Genomic DNA, 22,344 nt, shown 5'->3' on the forward strand with positions numbered 1-22,344 from the left:
AACAGCGAGGATGGAGAGGATGGAGAACTTATCTGAAGCAGCAGAAAGGAGCAGCAACTGGCTGTGGTTGAGACGGAAAGATTCTAGCTGGCTATGTACAGGCCACGCTACGGTTTCGTAGAATTCTTGAAGAGTCTGTTTGCATAGGTTGCATTGTAATTACAGTTATTACGTTCCTGTGTATATTGTTTGAATGACGGTGGTTGGCCAGATATTGTGTTTTGCGGTAGGTGGTATGCCATACGGAACCGTTTGCCACTGAAACTGCATTATAATGCAGCAGTGGGGTTCGACAGCCTTAGTCAAACGGGTTGGCGCGTATGGTTGGGTTGTGCGAGATTGTGGTTAGGTCTCAGCAGCAGGAGGAATGTAGAGGTCAGTAAGCTGGGCTGAGTTGAGTGGGGGACAGAGGGGGGTGACTCTGGGACACCTCTTGAGGTGTCGTGGGCTAGTCGACGAAAACACTGAGGACGGAAGTTTGCCACTTGAAGACCCTAGAGATGTCCCCTACTCGGCTCAATCCAGATGGTTGTCGTGTTGGTCCACATGGGAGACCACACTGTAGTTGCAGCCGTCGTGTGTGCTGACGTGGCAAGTACACTGCAGCCGTTAACGCCAGACAAAAGAGTTGTGAAAACAGTGTGAATAAATGTCAGTATTTTTGCTCAGAAAGAGGAGCTGATCCAGATGTTCTGAGCTTCAGAAGTTACAGCCTCTGCAACCACTCTGGCAAAGGTTTCCAGTCTCTCCTCCGAGGACAGGAATGGCAGGGTTTTAAACCAGGGGTCCATGCATGATGCTGTGTTGGGGGTGTTCTTCTCTGCTGCACTGGCATATCTCTTATTAAGATCTTGACTGATGCTGTGATCAGCGCTGTATCACTAATAGTGTCCAGAGTGTCATGCAACAACTCTGCAAGCAGCAGTGCTATGAGTGAGAGAGTAGGATTCTTTTCCTCAGACATCAAAGTGGTCACCACTTGCATTGAATTCAATGCATGGACAATTTATTCAGCCTTCCCAATATCAGCCTCATTCAGTGTGAAGACATTTGTGCTAATCTTTCTTACTTCAGGAGACAACAGCGCGGCACAAATAGCAAGTTGTTGTTCAAGAAACCGCACTAGCATTTCATAAGCACTGTTCCATCTCGTGCTGACATCAGTCTTCAGTTTATGGGTTGGGAGCTATAACATTTTCTGTTTCTTCTCCAAAGCGTGGTTTACCATTGTGCTTATGTTAAAAAAGCCGGTTATTCGCCGAACTCTCCCCATGAGCCTTGCCACTGTTGGCAGATTTAATGCCCCCTGCGACACTAGATTTAGTGTGAGCGAAACACTTCACATGGAGGTGTCCAGCTAACTGAACGGCGACGGTCATATTAGAAGCATTGTCGTGACAACCACCAGGTTTTTGTCTGAAATCCCCCATTGACCCACTGAAATCCCCCATTGTCGGTGACAACCACCAAGTTTTTGTCTGAAATGAGTTCACATTTTGCAGGAGGTGAGCAATGTTAGCCCCGGTGTGACTTTCGTGTACTTTTCTAGTTTGGAGAATGTAAGACTGCAGTCTTTTGTGAGATAATGAGCTGTAATAGTCACATAGAAATCGACTGTCCATGAGGTCCATGCATCACCAGTCATTGCAACATGTTCTGATGTCTTTAAACTTTCCCGAACTTGAAGTTTTCCTTCTTTGGTACAGACACAGATACAGCAGTACCCAAGCTCTACAGTGTCTTAAGCAAGTGACAAAAGCCTTCATTTCCCACAACGTTGTATGAGCGAAGGTCTTTGAACATGAAGAAGGCAATGGCTTGAGTCATTTTCTTTGCTCGCTCTGAATTGGGAGGTAGCTTTGTCAAGCTAAGTGTGTCCAATGTTAGTTGATTTTTCGACAGAGCTGGTATAGCATTTGCATCCTCCGCTAACGCTAACTCCGGATGGTGGCGTGTGAGATGAGCCCTCATGTTGGTGGTATTCCCAGAGTATTTTATTTTCATGGCTTCTGATCTTCCTGATAATGTTCAGGAGACCATTGATAAAGCTTGTGCTACTTCTACTAGACGGCTGTATTTGGAAGGCCTTTGAGTCGACTCGTGCAGTGAATCTAGTCAGCTGCCTGGTTGGTTCAGTGCTGTAATTAAGAATGAGTTAATTACAGGATAAGTTTGTGGCCAGAGAAGCTGCAACTAATTTAAGGGTTTATGTCGTGGCTATCACCGCCCATTTAGAGTCAGGCGAGGTCCCCCTTAGGCTGACACCATCTGGTGTCTTCGTTTTTGCGTGGAGTTAGACGCTTGAAGCCTGCACATCCTGTTACTTTCTCAGTTGTTTTGGAGGGGTTATTGGAACACCCTTTCGAACCTTTAGAGTCAGCTCCTGATCGGATTCTGAAGCTCAAAGTGGCGCTCTTGTTAGCATATCGGCCGTTTCACACCGCAAGCGGCAGCGGCGCATGAGCAGTGTGCATTTTTTCCGGTGTGCATGTCACACCGCGAGCAGCAGCAGCGCGTGAGCAGGAACGTCGCGTGAGCAGCACTGAAGCGGGGGTTTCGGAGGAGAGTCTATTTTTGCTGCGCTGCTGACGCTCAATTAAAGTGAAAGCACACTTTTGATGGACAAAATATAAAAAAAAGATTTCACACAAAAAAGTGCTCAAAATGCACAGAATAAGCATGTGTGGTGTGTTTTAAGAACTGGAGTATGTCAAAAAAGGAATTGAAGATTAAAAAAAAATATTAGATTATATTATAAATATTATAGTAGAAGATTTAACCATATAAACTTGTTTTAATCATTCCGTTTGGGTGAAAGTATGGTTATGATTATAAAAAAAATAGTGCACGCGGGCAGATGATGATGTACACCAGTACAGCAATAGATGATACGAGGCTGATCGTGGAGGGCAATAAGCACAAAGTGCTTTATGAGCCAAAAAAACATATCTTCTAAGGAAAAAGCGTGGGATGAAATTGCTTCTGCTATTTCTGCAGATTTTATTACAAATTGTATTACAAATATTCTACAAGTTAAATACAGGCATATAATGAATAAAAAACTCAAAAGTTGTCTGAGAGCTCAATGTTTAAAGAATATTGTTTAAATTGTTCTTCTGTCGTTTTGGAGCTGCTGCTGTGACGCTGCACAAATGTTTCCAGTGTGAATACTCTTGCGCGATAATAAATGTGTCTGATAATAAAATAATATAAAATAGCGAGGCATTAATTGTTTATTAATAAACTAGTATTGTTTTTTAAATCAGTTTCGGCTAAAAACAAATCTCCATCCCCAGATGCACCTTTAGAGAGAAATCTACATAATTAGCTAGGCTACATAATTACATAGTCAGAAGATATTGGCTTTCGATTCGAATTTGTTCGTTTTAAATTGGACATTATCCAACCTTAGAGGTTATTGTCACGGAATCTGGTGCAGGAGTGCAGGCAGATGAACAGGCTGAGATCAAAAAGTTCCAATACAGAGGTTTAATCTCACGAAACAGGATACAGGTACAGGCAGGAAGACGGGTAGAAACACTCATTGTCACACTGACATTCACATTGACCGACAAAACTGAATCAAACTGGACTGAACTAAATACACAGAGGAATAAGGCTAATTGGGGTGAACACAGGTGAAAAAGATAATGACAGGACGAGGAACAGGTGGCTGATTGGGGAGTGAGTCCGGGAGAGGAACAAAAGGATCCGGGGAAGTGTGGTGCAGATGACGGGACAAAACAGGTGAAGACGACAGACTGTGACATCACTCCCCCCTCCCGGTAGGCGTGGCCTCACGCCGTAACATCAATGGGGAGGGGGGGTGGGCGCCCTGGAGGCTGTGGAGGGCGTGGTCAGGAGGAGGAAGCCCCTCCCAGGGCGGAGCAGGCTGAGGGCGTGGCCAGGGCGGAGCAGACTGAGGGTGTGGCCAGGGCGGAGCAGGCTGAGGGCGTGGCCAGGGCGGAGCAGTCTGAGGGCGTGGCCAGGGCGGAGCAGGCTGAGGGCGTGGCCAGGGCGGAGCAGGCTGAGGGCGAGACCAGGGCGGAGCAGGATGAGGGCGAGACCAGGGCGGAGCAGGCTGAGGGCGAGGCCAGGGCGGAGCAGGCTGAGGGCGAGACCAGGGCGGAGCAGATGGAGGGAGGACCCCTGGTGGAGCCGAAGGAAGCGGGGCTGACAACACCAGGGGGCCGACTGACAGGGGCGGAGCAGATGGGAGAGGAGACCAGTGTGAAGCCGGGGGACTGACGACATGAGGTGCTGATGAGGAACCGTGGGAACATGGGGACCCCGCAGGCTCCGGTGACTGAAGTGACGACAGGGGTACAGAGGGACACGGTGAGGCCAGAGGGAGTGAGGGCTGATGGGTGACCGGAGGGAGTGAAGAATCCAACTGAACCGGGGGGGTGAAATGACGGGGCAAAGCAAACAAATGAAAGTCCAGAGGTGAAGGATGGGTGATGAGGGACCGAAGGGAATCCAGAGGGGCGAGGGAGCCTGGACGAGCTGGTGGACTGAGGGGCCATGGAGGAGCTGAGGGAGGTAGCAGCCACGGGGGAGCCAATGGGACCGGGGGCCGAGGAAGTGGCCATGTGGAGGAGGTGGGAGGCGAAAACTGGGGATCCCATGACCAGGCTGGGTCAGGGGAGCTGGCAGACGGAAGGGCTGACGGCTGCGTGACGGTAGGAGGTGGGAGAGGGAGGCTGGATGGGATCCTGGTCTCGGGCTCTGGCTGGACGGTCTCGGGCTCTGGCTGGACGGTCTCGGGCTCTGGCTGGACGGTCTCTGGCGCTGGCTGGACGGTCTCTGGCGCTGGCTGGACGGTCTCTGGCGCTGGCTGGACGGTCTCGGGCTCGGAGAGGCTGGACGGAGCCAGCGGAGAGGAGAGCTCGAGCTTTGGAGTGGTGCTGGTGACTGCCTCCACGGTGAATGGAGATTCACAGCACACCAGCACCCACTCCACACAGGCGGCCAAATTCTCTTCGGGACCGCTCCCTGGGAGGCGTGCCCGGGACCGCTCACTGAGGCTGGCGATGTAGAATACACACAGCGAGCGGTCAGAATAGTGGGTGAGGCACGCCAACTCCAGAAAATCCCTGGTGTGGGACTCCAGGGAGCGGTCTTCCTGTTCCAGGCAGAGGAGGGCTACCGCTGGAAGGTCCATTCTTTTTTTTTGGGTCGGTCAATCTGTCACGGAATCTGGTGCAGGAGTGCAGGCAGACGAACAGGCTGAGATCAAAAAGTTCCAATACAGAGGTTTAATCTCACAAAACAGGATACAGGTACAGGCAGGAAGACGGGTAGAAACACTCATTGTCACACTGACATTCACATTGACCGACAAAACTGAATCAAACTGGACTGAACTAAATACACAGAGGAATAAGGCTAATTGGGGTGAACACAGGTGAAAAATATAATGACAGGACGAGGAACAGGTGGCTGATTGGGGAGTGAGTCCGGGAGAGGAACAAAAGGATCCGGGGAAGTGTGGTGCAGATGACTGGACAAAACAGGTGAAGACGACAGACTGTGACAGTTATATCCTTTGTAGACTAAAACTTTAAATGTCCAATTTAAAACTAACAAATTCGAACGCTGTGGCTTTTTCAGTTCTTGCGCTCCAGTTCACGGAGAACATGAAGCGCGCCTGATTGTTAAAGCACAATGTTTTCTTGTTATTGTGAGTTTACGCAAATAAATGTATTTGCGAATAATGTATTATTATTTTCTGTATCACCAGAAATGAAAGAGTATTTTAAGTTGTTTCCACTGAAAGAACTGCAATGAAACTGCAAGTGTTCACATGGGCGTCTAGCAGCCATCATTGTGTGCTCCACACTAAGCACACACACTGGATATGCGTCAAAATATTGTGTTTATTTGTGCTTTGTTCCTTTTTTGGATAAAGGCGTCTTCTACATATGCAGCCTAATAAAATGTTACAATAATGATGATTATTATTATTATTATTATTATTATTATTTGTGGACACAAAGTTTTTGCGACATGGACGCGTTTCCAATGTGCGTATTTTCAATTGGCAATTTTAGTTTGAAGGGTGATGGAAACACGCCTACTTTAACTGCTCTGTACTTACCACTGCGTTTTATTTCTATAAATTAATTTAGTTTAAAATGGGGTCCAACCAGTTATTAAAGGTGTTAAAAATTAACTCTGTATCTCGAGGTTGCGGCGCGCACACTATGGTTAACCGAGTATTAACCGATAAGGGCTTCGGTTAGCGGTTAATGAAAAACTTGAAAACGTGCAGCCCTAGATGAGAGGCACAATTTCTTTGGCTTATGAGGCGAGGAAGATCCCTTCACCTCTGGGTGTTCAATAAGGGTTTAGACAATCAGCACTGCCCTAGAGCATTTACCATTGCGCCATCGCTACACAGCGTCTCGTTCCCTATTCAGAGTTACACAGGTAACCAGAAATGTTTTCTTAGAACATCAGTAAGATAGCAAGTGATATTTACATTTTACACAACAGTTCAATAAACATGAAGGTAATATTAAGTGACATTTTAGACTTAATATTATAAATATTTTGTCATTAAAGTAAATCCATACAAAGTCACAGCAGGACAGTAGTACATCTCAGAGCCAGATGCAATTTCGAAAGAATCTGTAGAGTGACTGAAATAATGACCTGCTCACTGATCCTGAAGGAATTAGCCGTTTTGAACAAATTGGTTGAATTAATGATTCAATGACTCACTCAATGAGCAGCAATCAATACAAATTTGTATATTCTATATATATATATATATATATATTATATTTTAATATTTTTTATTTATATTAAATGGAGTTCACTGGAATTTGAAATGACAAGTGTAATTTGTACCACCTGAGGGGAGAGAAGTTGAGGCACTTGAGCATGTAGAGTAGGCTGGGCGGAGCTAAGAGGTGGCACTGGTTGCTGAGGGGGCGGGGCCTGCTGCTGCATGACCCGAGTTTGTGCTGCTCCGTTAGTGCCGAACATTCCATTCTGCATCTAGGAAGGGAGGGTTGGGTAGCTCAACATTTTTTTGACTGCTCAAATTTTTATACAAAAAAAAAAAAAATTGCTTTTAACATAGACCTGAACACAATGTCATATTGTCCAACCACTTTCAGATTCAAAATAAATAATTACAAATAAATAAATAAATAAATACATTTTCAAAAAAAAAAAAAAGTAAAATAAGTAAATATCATGCAAAAACATCACACCAAACAGCAAGGCATGATATCAGACAATGCAGATGTATAGACTAGGTTAAAGGCATGCATCTAAACTTAAAACTACTGTGTGTGATGAAGATATTTCAAAACACTCACCTGTCTGTTGTTCAAATTTTGCATGGACAGGCCAGAAGAGATGCCACCCAATCCATGGCTAGGGAGGCTGCTATTGGCCAATGGGTGCTTGAGACCAGGAGAAGGCATAAATGGTGAGGTTGAAGTATCATCTAACAGCCTGCCATCCTGAGAGACCAGAAAATATGTTGAAAAATGTACCCAGCAAAAATTTCTCACCACTTCAGTCCAGAAAAATGTATTGGAGTTTGTTCTCCAATTTATTCAATCAAAAAAAACTTTAAAAAGTTTAAGACAACGCTATACCTTGTCCAGGAAGGGGGCACGATCCAGTGAAGGGTCTTTTGAGAGATTTGTGGGTCGGCACACAATGGGCCTATTCATTCCATTACTGTACTCTGATATGCACATCCCCCGTTTGTCCAGTTCAGTTTTTTTCTCCAACAAAGCACCTAGGGAAAGGCAAGAACAAAATTAGTATTCCAGACCAAGACCATGACTTAACCCATGACAGCAGACAGACATGCAGTAACTTCAAAAGGAACTACATACTCATGGCCTGATCTAGATTCATATTGTTGCTCTTTAGGGCTTCTTCTGCAGGATCCTTCTGTACCAGGTAAAAAAAAAACACAAACTGTTATGATAAAAAAGTGTATATTTGACATGTCTAGTTAATTATGGAATCAACATATCTTTTCAGAATAAAATGGTTTTAACATACTGGAAAACCCATGTCTGTAAGCTGCTTGATAAGTCTGGTCATGATCCAAACGTCAGCCTGCTGGTTGGAAACCTTGCCCTATAATGAACAAGCAGCACTCCATAAGGCAAAAACATACCACATAAAGCAAATAATATATACATACAGTATGAGTCAAAGACAAAAAAAGGGGGTTTTCAACCATCAAACAGTATGGAACACAATGGAACACTGACACGGAGGAACTTTCAGAAAGTATTTTTTTTTTTCCAATTGATGACTGATAAAAATATTGACAGCCAATCAGAGTCCATTCCACAGTATGTTATACTGTGATACTGTCATTCAGTGTAATGGATGATACTGTGGTGTAACAGAGAATTTGCATTACACCAAATGACAAAAAACATTACTTTTTCTGAATGATGAAACTTCTACTTCAGCTTATTGCAAGCTATCAACTGGACACCTATATCTAACAGTAAGCTTGACCAGTAAAGTTAATCACAAATATAGCTGCGAGCAGCGATGGCGGGCCCAAGCCGGTGGCACCGCAACCCCGGTTCCTTTAGTTACCTAAAGGCACCCGGGTAGCGGTGCCGAAGGCTTTGGCCCTTTTATGATTAAATGTTAAAACGGCTTGACATACTCTGTCATTTCGACTAGTCACAATTATGTTACAGATGTCTTAAATGATAATACAAACTATCCAAAATGTAATTACGAATAGACAGAAAGACGTTGTTGATATCTACAATGTTAATTCCGGACAGGCAAACTTAGCTTTTAAATGTTAAAAGGGCTTGCCATACAGGGACGTATGCTCAGAGAGAGGCTCACCATATTCAAACCAAAATATCTGACTTCCTCTTGGTCCGAGCTAATGACTATGTATTAGAAAGTTGTCCGGCTTGAGGAGTACAATGTATATACCGATTTTTGTAACTGTAGATAAAACTAACAACCCCACTTTTGTCAAAAGGTGGCGCTATTTAGTCCTTGCACATTGCCCGTTTCTGAAACTTTGCACATGTCTACTGGCTAATAAATGTGATGTATCTGTTGAGTTTCAAGCAATTTCAATTTCAATTTGACTGTTGAAAAGAAGTGCGCCGATTAGATACTCAGGATCGGTATCGGCTCTGACACTGCCATCTTTGACGAGGCTGATTCAAATTCTATATTGTGCATATACTATTCTGTTAGGCACAAAGGCACAAAAACTTTCTAAAGTACCATAAAGTTTTTGTGTACTGTATTATTAGTGTTCTGAAGCTATTATGTGATATAGAAATTAATATTTAAGTCATTAAATTCAAGAACACAAACTTTTCCCTCTCTGCGCCTGTCAGTCATTCTCCATTCAGCATTCAAACAGCACGTCACATTCGGTTACAGTCAATGATGAAACGATCTTCAATGATTCAATGTTAATCCTATTATACTGGATCTTTAAGATAAAGGTCTAAAGGTCTATATTTTCGAATGAAGAAACTTTTTCTTGCTGTACTTTATTGCTGTAACTTAATCGTGTTACTTTCTACCGGGTGTCGGACGCTGTCGGTTAGATCACAACACTAGAGTCAGAGCACTATAATTGTTCTTCACGCACACAGTAACTGAAATTTAAAACCTTTAAAAGAAAAGGCTCAATAAACTATTGCATAGATAGATAATGTATAATACACTGTTCATAAATATGTATTTCCTTTGTGCTTTGAACTTTTCAATACGGACTCAATGCGCTGTAACTTCATGTGGCTTCAAGCACATCATTCTCCGCTCGGGATGCACATAAGTGCTTTGTGCTGCACCGTATTGGAGCCGTAATATCATAATGCAGTGACGTAATGACAGATTATTAATTGCCTTTCAATTATATGTTGCTTTATAGCAGCCATGGCTATATTTTTTTTTTTATGATTTTTGTTATCTTGTTTTTCATGAATGTATTTTTCAAAAATAAGAGCAATGTGTATTATCTATTATTAATATGGTTTATAATAGCATTTTGTCATAGATTATGACAAAGTAATCATATGATCCACCAGCGAGGAACCAGCAGAACAGAGTGAACATTCTTTCTGTTTAGTTCAATCCTACTTAATAGGAATTTATTTAAAATGCTCGCTCTACTCCACACCATTAATGTCTTGTGCGGACATCCGTATTTTGACTTTCGGTTTTAAGTAAGCGATTTAAAAGCTCCCAAGTCCCAGCGGAGTCACACGTTGATTAACCGGTGGGAATATACACAATAGGCCTACCTGATATTGAACACAAGAGGGCAGTATAGCACTACGTATGACTCAGATTATTATTTTTTTATGAATTTTACAACAATTCTGGCTGTTTTTGAACGTAAACACAATTCTTAAATGAAAAAAAAGGAAAAATTGGGGAAGTTATAATATTTGTATAATTTAATTTAGAAACAAATGATGTATAATTACATTTTTAGAAGATATGAGGCTTTTAGTGTTTACTTTTTTGACATTACTTTAATCTTTTGCCATAGTTGCACATGTCTATTGGCTAATAAATGTGATGTATCTGTTGAGTTTCAAGCAATTTCAAGCATGCTAAGAGTCCCAAAAGCATCAAAAAATAATGTTAAAGTTTGTTTCGTTGCCACGGCAACAGTATCAAAGATATCAAAAATTCATTCACAGGTCTACATCTGCCGTGTATTTACATTATACAGATGAAGTTTAAAGCAAATCGGTTAAAAATAAGAGAGTGATTTCAAAGCATTTTGAAAGTGACACACTTCCTGCTGCCAGTTGGTGGCGCTATAACTTTGACTCACAATAGTCACATCCATGTGATCGGTCTCTTACAGCGAAAACACTGCTGAAGTTTCATCAAGATCAGTTAATGTATGCTGAAGTTATAACACACATCCTGTTCCATGTTTCTCGCCATAATTTCGTTTCCTCGCCACGGCCAAACCGTTCGAGATATCAAAAATCCCGTGGCACTTTTTCATCCTTAATGTCTTGACTTCACGCTGATCGAGTTTCGTCGAATTTGGTTCAGTGCTCTAGGAGCAATAATTTAAATTACATTGCATGTGTTTTAAACACAACCCTAAATAGCCAACTTCCTGTTGGGCTGGGGTAAAAAGTAAGAGTGTGAAGTATATATGAAACGATGAGATCTATATGTGTACCAAGTTTCATATTATTACATGCAAGTGTGTTTGATTTATGGACCAAATTTTCAGACCAAGTTTATTGACCAAGTTAATCTGATTAATAAACTAATTATATAAAACTATTGTCAATTCACTACAATTAAACTAGTTATATGCCTTTACTTATAAAAATAAAAATAAAAACTTATTTAAAAAATACCAGGCTTGAGAAATGTATTTTCTTTATGCAGGTCATACACACAGCAGTGAAATGGTTAAGCCCCCTCCCCCTGCACACACACACACACACACACACAGACAGCCAGCCAGCCAGTCAGCCAGCCAGCCAGCCAAAGACACAGAGACACAGAGACATGTAGGCTCAGAGTGGCCATATTCAAACAAAAATATCTGACTTTCTGTGGGTCCTAGCTAATAAGTGTCAATTAGAAAGTTGTCCGGCTCGAGGAGTACAATATACATACCAATTTTTGTAACTCTAGTTAAAACTAACCACCCCACTTTTGTCAAAAGGTGGCGCTACTGAGCCCTCACCACGCCCGTTTCTGCAACTTTGCACATGTCTACTGGCTAATAAATGTGATGTGTCTGTCGAGTTTCATGCAATTTGAAGCATGCTAAGGGTCTCAAAAGCATCCTAAAAGCATCCTAAAAGAAGGGTAAAGTTTGATGCGTCGCCACGGCAACAGTTTCAAAGATATCAAGAATCCATTCACAGGTCTACATCTGCCGTATGTTTACATTATACATATGAAGTTTGAAGCAAATCGGGTAAAAATAAAAGGGTGATATCTAAGCATTTTGAAAGTGACACACTTCCTGCTGCCAGTTGGTGGCGCTATAACTTTGACTCACAATAGTCACATCCATGTGATCGTCCTCTTACAGCGAACACACTGCTGAAGTTTCATCAAGATCAGTTAATGTATGCTGAAGTTATAACACACTTCCTGTTTCACGTTTCTCGCCATGATTTCGTTTCCTCGCCACGGACAAACCGTTCGAGATATAAAAAATCCCCTCGCAAACTTTTATCCTCAATGTCTTGACTTCACGCTGACCGAGTTTCGTCGAATGTGGATCAAAGCTCTAGGAGGAGTATTTGACATTCCATTGCGAGCGTTTTACAAACAAACCTCAATAGCCAAATTCCTGTTGGGCTGGGGTAAAAAGTAAGAGCGCGAGGTATAGATGAAACGATGAGATCAACGTGTGTACCGAGTTTCATATTATTACATACAAGCGTGTTTGAGTTATGGACCAAGTGTTCGGACCCCGTTCCAGGGGGCGCTGACGAGCTGCCCTGCCACGCCCGGGTACCATCTTCAGCCCGGCTCTGATGGCCGCGGGTTCTGACACGTGTGCAAAGTTTCAAGAGTTTTCGAGCACGTTAAGGGCCCCAAAAGTGCCCAAAAGGTAGCAAAATAATAATAATACTAAAGAAGAATAATAATCCCAAGGAAAACAATAGGGCCTTCGCCCTTTCAGGGCTTGGGCCCTAATTATTCACAACATTTACTTATTTTTTTCAAATTTCAATGATGTGTGTTTTTGTAACTTAGGTTACATTAAAAGGTTAAATTATAAATATAGCTGCGAGCAGCGATGGCGGGCCCAAGCCGGTGGCACCGCAACCCCTGGCTCCTTTAGTTACCTAAAGGCACCGGGGTGGCGGTGCCGAAGGCTTTGGCCCTTTCATGATTAAATGTTAAGCCGGCTTGCCATAGTCTGTCATTTTGACTAGTCACAATTATGTTACAGATATCTTAAATGATAATACAAACTATCCAAAATGTAATTACGAATAGACAGAAAGACATTGTTGATATCTACAATGTTAATTTCCGGATAGGCAAACTTAGCTTTTAAATGTTAAAAGGGCTTGCCATACACGGACGTAGGCTCAGAGAGAGTCTCACCATATTCAAACCAAAATATCTGACTTCCTCTTGGTCTGAGCTAATGACTATGAATTAGAAAGTTGTCTGGCTTGAGGAGTACAATGTATATAACGATTTTTGTAACTGTAGATAAAAATAACAACCCCACTTTTGTCAAAAGGTGGCGCTATTTAGTCCCTGCACCATGCCCGTTTCTGAAACTTTGCACATGTCTACTGGCTAATAAATGTGATGTGTCTGTTGAGTTTCATGCAATTTCAAGCATGCTAAGAGTCTCAAAAGCATCCTAAAATAATTTCAAAGTTTGAAGCTTTGCCACGGCAACAGTTTAAAAGATATCAAGAATCCATTCCCAGGTCTACATCTACCGTATGTTTACATTATACAGATGAAGTTTTTCATCTGTTTTTCATCATTATACAGATGAAGTTTTTCATTCATATTATTACATGCAAGCGTGTTTGATTTATGGACCAAGTTTTCGGACCCCGTTCCATGGGGCGCTGTCTAGCCCCCCTGCCACGCCTAGGTACCATCTTCAGCCCGGGCCTGATGGCTGTGGGATATGACCTGTGTGCAAAGTTTCAAGAGTTTTCAAACCCGATAAGGGCCTCAAAAGCCATTAAGAGTCTCAAAATCATCAAAAAAAAGAATTTTAAAGTTTGATGCGTTGCCACGGCAACAGTATCAAAGATATCAAGAATCCATTCACAGGTCTTCATCTGCCATGTATTTACATTATACAGATGAAGTTTGAAGCAAATCGGGTAAAAATAGGAGGTTGATTTCAAAGCATTTTGAAAGTGACACACTTCCTGCTGCCAGTTGGTGGCGCTATAACTTTGACTCGAAATAGTCACATCCATGTGATCGTCCTCTTACAGCGAACACACTGATGAAGTTTCATCAAGATATGTTAATGTATGCTGAAGTTATAACACACTTCCTGTTTCACGTTTCTCGCCATAATTTCGTTTCCTCGCCACGGCCAAACCGTTTGAGATATCAAAAATCCCCTCACAAACTTTCATCCTCAATGTCTTGACTTCCTGCACACCGAGTTTGGTTGTTATTGGTAAACACATGCGTTGTAATTTGATGTATTTCTCCTAGGACAACTATTCAAACAACCCATAATTCTCAACTTCCATTTTAATTGTCGTAAAACTTAGAGCACGAAAGTTGTTTGGCCTGATGTGATATATAATTGTACCGAGTTTCATATTAATTCACGCAAGTGTGTTTGATTTATGGACAAATGTTCGAATCCCAGTCCAGGGGGCGCTGTCGAGCCGCCCTGCCACACCCGATGACCAGCTTCAGCCCGGCCCTGATGGCCATGGGTTCTGACCCGTGTGCAAAGTTTCAAGAGTTTTAGAGGATGTTAAGGCCCCCGAAAATGCCAGAGAAGTCGCACACAGCAAATAAAGGGTTAAAATTAACCTGACAGGTGCCCCTCCTCTCACTCACACAGAGAGACACTGAGAGACTGGCAAAATTCTAAGATTTTCTCTACATTCAAACAAAGATATCTGACTTTCTGTGGGTCCTAGCTAATGAGTGTCAATTAGAAAGTTGTCCGGCTCGAGGAGTACAATATACATACCGATTTTTGTAACTCTAGTTAAAACTAACAACCCCACTTTTGTCAAAAGGTGGTGCTACTGAGCCCTCACCACACCCGTTTCTGAAACTTTGCACATGTCTACTGGCTAATAAATGTGATGTGTCTGTCGAGTTTCATGCGATTTGAAGCATGCTAAGGGTCTCAAAAGCATCCTAAAAGAATGGTAAAGTTTGATGCGTTGCCACGGCAACAGTTTAAAAGATATCAAGAATCCATTCACAGGTCTTCATCTGCTATGTATTTACATTATACAGATTAAGTTTGAAGCAAATCGGGTAAAAATAAAAGGGTGATTTCAAAGCATTTTGAAAGTGACACACTTCCTGCTGCCAGTTGGTGGCGCTATAACTTTGACTCACAATAGTCACATCCATGTGATCGTCCTCTTACAGCGAACACACTGCTGAAGTTTCATCAAGATCAGTTAATGTATGCTGAAGTTATAACACACTTCCTGTTTCACGTTTCTCGCCATAATTTCGTTTCCTCGCCACGGCCAAACCGTTCGAGATATCAAAAATCCCCTCGCAAACTTTCATCCTCAATGCCTTGACTTCATGCTGACCGAGTTTCGTGCCGTGTGTTTGAATTCTCTAGGAGGAGTATTGCACATTCCATTGCGAGCGTTTTACAAACAAACCTCAATAGCCGACTTCCTGTTGGGCTGGGGTAAAAAGTAAGAGTGTGAGGTATATATGAACGACGAGATCAACATGTGTACCGAGTTTCATATTATTACATGCAAGCGTGTTTGAGTTATGGACCAAGTGTTCGGACCCCGTTCCAGGGGGCGCTGTCTAGCCCCCCTGCCACACCCAGGTACCATCTTCAGCCCGGCTCTGATGGCTGTGGGATCTGACCTGTGTGCAAAGTTTCAAGAGTTTTCAAACCCGTTAAGGGCCCCAAAAGCCGCTAAGAGTCTCAAAATCATCAAAAAAAAAAGAATTTTAAAGTTTGATGCGTTGCCACGGCAACAGTATCAAAGATATCAAGAATCCATTCACAGGTCTTCATCTGCTATGTATTTACATTATACAGATTAAGTTTGAAGCAAATCGGGTAAAAATAAGAGGGTGATTTCAAAGCATTTTGAAAGTGACACACTTCCTGCTGCCAGTTGGTGGCGCTATAACTTTGACTCACAATATTCACATCCATGTGATCGTCCTCTTACAGCAAACAAACTGCTGAAGTTTCATCAAGATCAGTTAATGTATGCTGAAGTTCTGACACACTTCCTGTTTCACGATTATCGCCATAAGTTCGTTTCCTCGCCACGGCCAAACCGTTCGAGATATCAAAAATCCCCTCGCAAACTTTCATCCTCAATGCCTTGACTTCATGCTGACCGAGTTTCGTGCTGTGTGTTTGAATTCTCTAGGAGGAGTACTTCAAATTCCATTGCGAGTGTTTTATGAACAACCCTAAATAACCGACTTCCTGTTGGGGTAAAAAGTAATAGTTTGAGGTATATATGAACGATGAGATCAACATGTGTACCGAGTTTCATATTATTACATGCAAGCGTGTTTGAGTTATGGACCAAGTTTTCGGACCCCGTTCCAGGGGGCGCTGTCTAGCCCCCCTGCCACGCCCGGGTACCATCTTCAGCCCAGCCCTGATGGCCGCGGATTCTGACCCGTGTGCAAAGTTTCAAGAGTTTTTGAGCATGTTAAGGGCCCCAAAAGTGCCCAAATAGTCGTATAAATAATAATAATAAATATAGCTGCGAGCAGCGATTGCGGGCCCAAGCCGGTGGCACCGCAACCCCGATGCCTTTAGTTACCCAAAGGCACCGGGATGGTGGTACCGCCGGCTTTGGCGCTTTATCGCTGCTCACATCTATATTTATATTTAATATAAAGCCGGTGGCACCGCCACCTTGGTGCCTTTAGGGTTATTCTCTACGACGTGTAAAAACGTAACCCCCGCTTTGACTATCAAAAAGAAGTGTATTGTAGAGCTTGCATCAATGCGGACTCGATGCGCTGTGCGCTGTAACTCCATGTGGCTTTAAGCGCATCATTCTCCACTCGGGATGCGCATAAGCGTTTTGTGCCACACTGTACTGAGCCTTTCATATCATAATGCAGTGACGCAATGACAGATTATTAATTGCCTTTCTTGTTCTGTTCCATCTATTATATGTAGATAATAGATAGGACAGAGCACTAAAAACCTCAAACAAAGCACTAAAAACTTAAGCTGTTTGCTGTGTAGTCTGAGAATGAGCTGTTTGATTTGCACCCTCTTCCTCTTCACTGTCCTCCATAAAAACCAGCTATTCAGGTCCATGTTGTTCTAGAAAGTTTGTATGTTGCTGCCTCATTTAACATCTCTGCTATACATTTAAAATAATTATCTAAAATAATTTATCTTTTTGATTTTTGTTATCTTGTTTTTCATGAATGTATTTTACAACAATACAAAGAGCAATGTGTATTTACCACTAATATAGTTTGTAATGGCTTTTTTTGTCATAGATTATAATCATATATTTTTTTGGATTTGTTATTTATCTTTATAATGAAGTTGTCTGTATTAAGTAGATTGTGTTTAACACACACAAGAGTGATTTATCAGTTCAACACATAGTTATAGAAATTCTACTTTATCTAAAAAAACCTGCACTTTATACATACACACACACACACACACACACACACACACACACACACACACACACACACACACATACATAAATACATGTAAATAAAAATACAAAAAGAAACATCAAATGTGTTTTTAGTCAGAGTATTATTTTATACAGAAACAAATATTTGTAATTCAGAAAAGAATGAAGTTAGTGTTTTAAAATCTTAAGGAAAACAAATATATTGAAATATAGCACAAGAATTTTAAATTCATTCAGCTTCAATTACAAATACAATCTTACTTTTATTTAAAGCAAACTATACATTTAAAAGATGGGGGTTATATGCCTATTTTGTCATTTAAAAAAAATACAAAATTGTTATGCAAAAAGACAAGGACTTAGAGACAAGGACTTATAGGAAAAATCGCAGCCAGCCACACTGTGTGGTTCAAACATACATAAACACAGACAACAGCCCTCCCCTCCCCCCCACACATACACACAAACACAGACAACAGCCCTCCCCTCCCCACACAGACACACACACCCACACAGAGAGAGAGAGAGAGAGAGAGTGAGTGAATCGCAGGGGAAATAAATCCATTCAAACTACAATATCTGACTTTCTGTTGCTCAGAGCGAATGACTTTAAATTGGAAAGTTGATCGGCTTGACGAGAACAATATACGTGGAAAGTTTTGTAACTGTAGGTAAAAATGAGCAAAGTTATAACACATTTTATGTGTCCTTTTTTAGTCATAAAATTCATTTCCTCGTCACGGCCAGACCGTTCGAGATATCAAAAATCCGTCCGGAATTGAGCATCCTCAATGTCTTGACTTCATGCACACCGAGTTTGGTTGTGATTGGTAAACAAATGCGTTGTAATTTGATGTATTTCTCCTAGGAGAATTATTCAAACAACCCATAATTCCCAACTTCCTTCTTAAAACTTAGAGCACGAAAGTTGTTTGGCCTGATGTGATCTTTAATTGTACCAAGTTTCATATTAATTCATGCAAGTGTGTTTGATTTATGGACAAATTTTCGAATCCCAGTCCAGGGGGCGCTGTCGAGCCGCCCTGCCACGCCCGGTTACCAGCTTCTGCCTGGCCCTGATGGCCATGGGTTCTGACCCGTGTGCAAAGTTTCAAGAGTTTTAGAGGATGTTAAGGCCCCCGAAAATGCCAGAGAACTCGCACACAGCAAATAAAGGGTTAAAATTAACCTGACAGGCGCCCCTCCTCTCACTCACACAGAGAGACACTGAGAGACTGGCAAAATTCTGAGATTTTCTCTACATTCAAACAAACATATCTGACTTTCTGTGGGTCCTAGCTAATGAGTGTCAATTAGAAAGTTGTCCGGCTCGAGGAGTACAATATACATACCGATTTTTGTAACTGTAGATAAAACTAACAACCCCACTTTTGTCAAAAGGTGGCGCTACTGAGCCCTCACCACGCCCGTTTCTGAAATGTTGCACATGTCTACTGGCTAATAAATGTGATGTGTCTGTCGAGTTTCATGCAATTTGAAGCATGCTAAGAGTCTCAAAAGCATCCTAAAAGAATGGTAAAGTTTGATGCGTTGCCACGGCAACAGTTTCAAAGATATCAAGAATCCATTTACAGGTCTTCATCTGCCATGTATTTGCATTATACAGATGAAGTTTGAAGCAAATCGAGTTAAAATTAGAGGGTGATTTCAAAGCATTTTGAAAATGACACACTTCCTGCTGCCAGTTGGTGGCGCTATAACTTTGACTCACAATAGTCACATCCATGTGATCGTCCTCTTACAGCGAACACACTGCTGAAGTTTCATCAAGATCGGTTGATGTATGCTGAAGTTATGATACACTTCCTGTTTCACGTTTCTCGCCATAATTTTGTTTCCTCGCCACGGCCAAACCGTTCGAGATATCAAAAATCCCCTCGCAAACTTTCATCCTCAATGTCTTGACTTCACGCTGACCGAGTTTCGTCGAATTTGGATCAAAGCTCTAGGAGGAGTATTAAAAATTCCATTGCGAGTGTTTTACGAACAACCCTAAATAGCCGACTTCCTGTTGGGCTGGGGTAAAAAGTAAAAGCGCGAGGTATAGATGAAACGATGAGATCAACATGTGTACCGAGTTTCATATTATTACATGCAAGCGTGTTTGATTTATGGACCAAGTGTTCGGACCCCGTTCCAGGGGGCGCTGTCGAGCCCCCCTGCCACGCCCGGGTACCAGCTTCAGCCCGGCCCTGATGGCCGCGGGTTCTGACCCGTGTGCAAAGTTTCAAGAGTTTTCGAGCATGTTAAGGGCCCCAAAAGTGCCCGAATAGTCGTTAGAAAAATAAAAGAAAAAAAAAAAAAAAAAATAATCGGAAGGAAAACAATAGGGCCTTCGCCCTTTCAGGGCTTGGGCCCTAATAATAATAATCGTTAGGAAAACAATAGGGCCTTCGCCCTTTCAGGGCTTGGGCCCTAATAAATATTTAAGAGAAATAAACTCACTTTTTGTTAGAGCACCACATGGTCTTCAGGATGCCGTTTGATAATGTCACAGACTGTCTAATGACTATCATTTTTTTATGTGATTTCAGACCAGCCTATTTTCCACTTACACTAAATGACCTAACAAACTGCATATTTGAGACAAAGAAGTCTTCTGGTTATTCCAATACTCGGACCATTAGGGTGAATAACAATTTTATATTTTGCAACATTATTACAGCCATATTTTGACATATAATTTTTATAAACATTATCTGAAACATTAAAAGTAGACACTTTACTTGCATTTAAGGGTTTATTTTTATATAAAATCACTTTAGTAAATGTAATTTGATGTGGACATCAAAATGGTGAATAGCAATTATTAATAAAAAAAAATATTATAATAAAAAATTATAAAAAAGTTAACATTACACAATAAATATGCGACATTGAGTATGCATTACAGGACAGTGTACTGATGGCTTTGAATGGCCTCAATTACCCTTTTTGGGCCCTTCTTGGATTGACCCCATGAGTTACAAGAGGAGTCTTGGGATGTGAGACTGTTCCACACGTCACCATCATCAGCATCCCACTGGCTGTTGTTCATGCCAGTCTCTTCCGTTCCAGATCCCCAGCCACCTTGCATAGGTTTGGGACCTGGAAAAACACAACAGGTCAAGAACGCTCATAATCAGTGCCATATAACACTATATATTTGTATCTATGCTTAGATACAGTATGTGGATGGTTGACTAAATTATTAAATTTCATCTGTCCAAAACTAAAAACATGGTTACATGTTGCCCAGATACAGGGCTGGACTGGAACAAAAAAAAATCGGCTCAGGCATTTTGGCCTAAACTGGCCCACTACATATGATCATAAACACAACCCAACTTTGCACACCCTTGAATATGTGTAAGTGAATAGGAGTTAAAAGGTTAAATAACTACTAAGTTGAACTATACTCCACAATCATCCTAAAACAAGCTATAAGCTGCATTGGAAATGCAATACCAATTTTTCCTACAGTATTTTGTAAAATCTGTGGTGAGTGCACCTCTGTCCCTCTAAGGGGGTACGGGGTGTGCTCCCTTGTAAGAAAATGCTGTGCTTCTTAATGTTAAATTCATCAATCTGGTGAACTTTGAGAGTTCAAATTAAGAGCTCCAACCCATATGCAGTGTGCAAATTGAACAAAGAAAAACTCAAAACTCTTTTAGTTGTAAAAGCGCATTATAAATAAAATGTATTATTATTTACATTACACTACTACAACTAGTTATAATATTAATCCCATGGCAGTAATAGCCATATGTTGTAAAACAAATGCACTGAAAAATAAAAGCAACTTTCATAGGTAGTTTCGTTCTAATTTCTATGAAAGAGATTAGCACATGATCATTTATTTTGACGGAAATGGCATCGATCTTTTATTTTGGTGAAAAACATGGTTTAAATTTATTCATTTACCTGACGCTTTTATCCAAAGTGACTTACAATTGCTATGCATGTCAGAGGTCGCACACCTCTAGGAGCAACTAGGGGTTAAGTGTCTTTCTCAGGGACACATTGGTGTCTCACAGTGGATCCCGGATCTCTCACACCAAAGGCATGTGTCTTATCCACTGCGCCATCACCACCCCAAACTCGTCTCATTACAATTCTAATAAAACGCGTAATCGTCAAATATGCTTAAATTGAAATAATACGTACAGAAGGTGGACAACCAAAATGACACTTACCGCCGCAGCAAGTGCCGCGGTAAATCTACCGCGGCAAAAATAAACCAGCCGTATTTCAAAGTCGGTGACGAAATGACCACCAGGTGGCGCAAAGAGACATTTAGCGAAAGCAAAACGTAATTATGTAAAAGTAGCCTACATTTTAAATAGAATAGAGCTTTAACTAGAATATAAAGTTTAAGGCTATAGGAGAACATTTTATTAATCAAAAGTTAAAATAGGTTAAAATAGGCCTATCTCGCAGTCAGCGAAAATAAAGCGGGTGCTTTCAATGACGCTATTGAGGAATGCGAAGACTGAAGAGCGCTTCTCTCTCGCGTGCGCACACTGACTGCTGAACAACCGAACTTCTGGGCTTTTGTCAGTGAGAAAAGTCGTGGTTGAGTGGTAGAACTTTGGTACAATCATTTTGATGACACTGTTTCAAATCCCGCATAAACATGTATTAAAATTACCTTGCATTTCTATTTTACATTAAGGAACAAATCTCTTCCAACATATTGACTGAATTTACATCTACAAAAGCAGTTATGTTTAAAAAAAAAAAAAGAAAATAAAACTTAATGGGATTCCATATTTAAAAAAAAAAAAAAAGTTTCAGTGGCCTTAATATTGTTCGAAAAACGCGGCGGTGCTCACTTGAATTTATTTTTCTCATCACAGCTAGACAGTGGTGGAATGTAACGAAGTACAAATACTTCGTTACTTTACTTAAGTACATTTTTCACGTATCTTTACTTTACTTAAGTAGAATAAATAGTGCATACTTTTTACTTTTACTTCGTTACATTTTGCAGCAATTATTATACTTTCTA

At 41.5% G+C, this 22,344-nt stretch overlaps 1 protein-coding gene across 3 annotated transcripts in view; it reads right to left on the reverse strand.

The window, feature by feature from the left end:
* tnrc6c2 (trinucleotide repeat containing adaptor 6C2) overlaps nucleotides 1-22,344 on the reverse strand; it is a 135,600-nt gene that overhangs the window by 18,930 nt on the left and 94,326 nt on the right. For all 3 annotated transcript variants that reach the window (XM_089134101.1, XM_089134100.1, XM_039691386.2), the window contains 6 exons: nucleotides 20,284-20,441; nucleotides 8,035-8,112; nucleotides 7,863-7,920; nucleotides 7,617-7,762; nucleotides 7,332-7,478; nucleotides 6,859-7,005 (listed from right to left, as the gene is read on the reverse strand). In XM_089134101.1, the coding sequence (XP_088990227.1) occupies nucleotides 6,859-7,005; nucleotides 7,332-7,478; nucleotides 7,617-7,762; nucleotides 7,863-7,920; nucleotides 8,035-8,112; nucleotides 20,284-20,441 (734 nt within the window). The remainder of the gene's footprint in view (nucleotides 1-6,858; nucleotides 7,006-7,331; nucleotides 7,479-7,616; nucleotides 7,763-7,862; nucleotides 7,921-8,034; nucleotides 8,113-20,283; nucleotides 20,442-22,344) is intronic.

This window comes from Pimephales promelas, chromosome 8, assembly GCF_988280905.1.
Source record: "Pimephales promelas chromosome 8, fPimPro1.hap1.1, whole genome shotgun sequence".
Classification (NCBI taxonomy): Eukaryota; Metazoa; Chordata; class Actinopteri; order Cypriniformes; family Leuciscidae; genus Pimephales; species Pimephales promelas.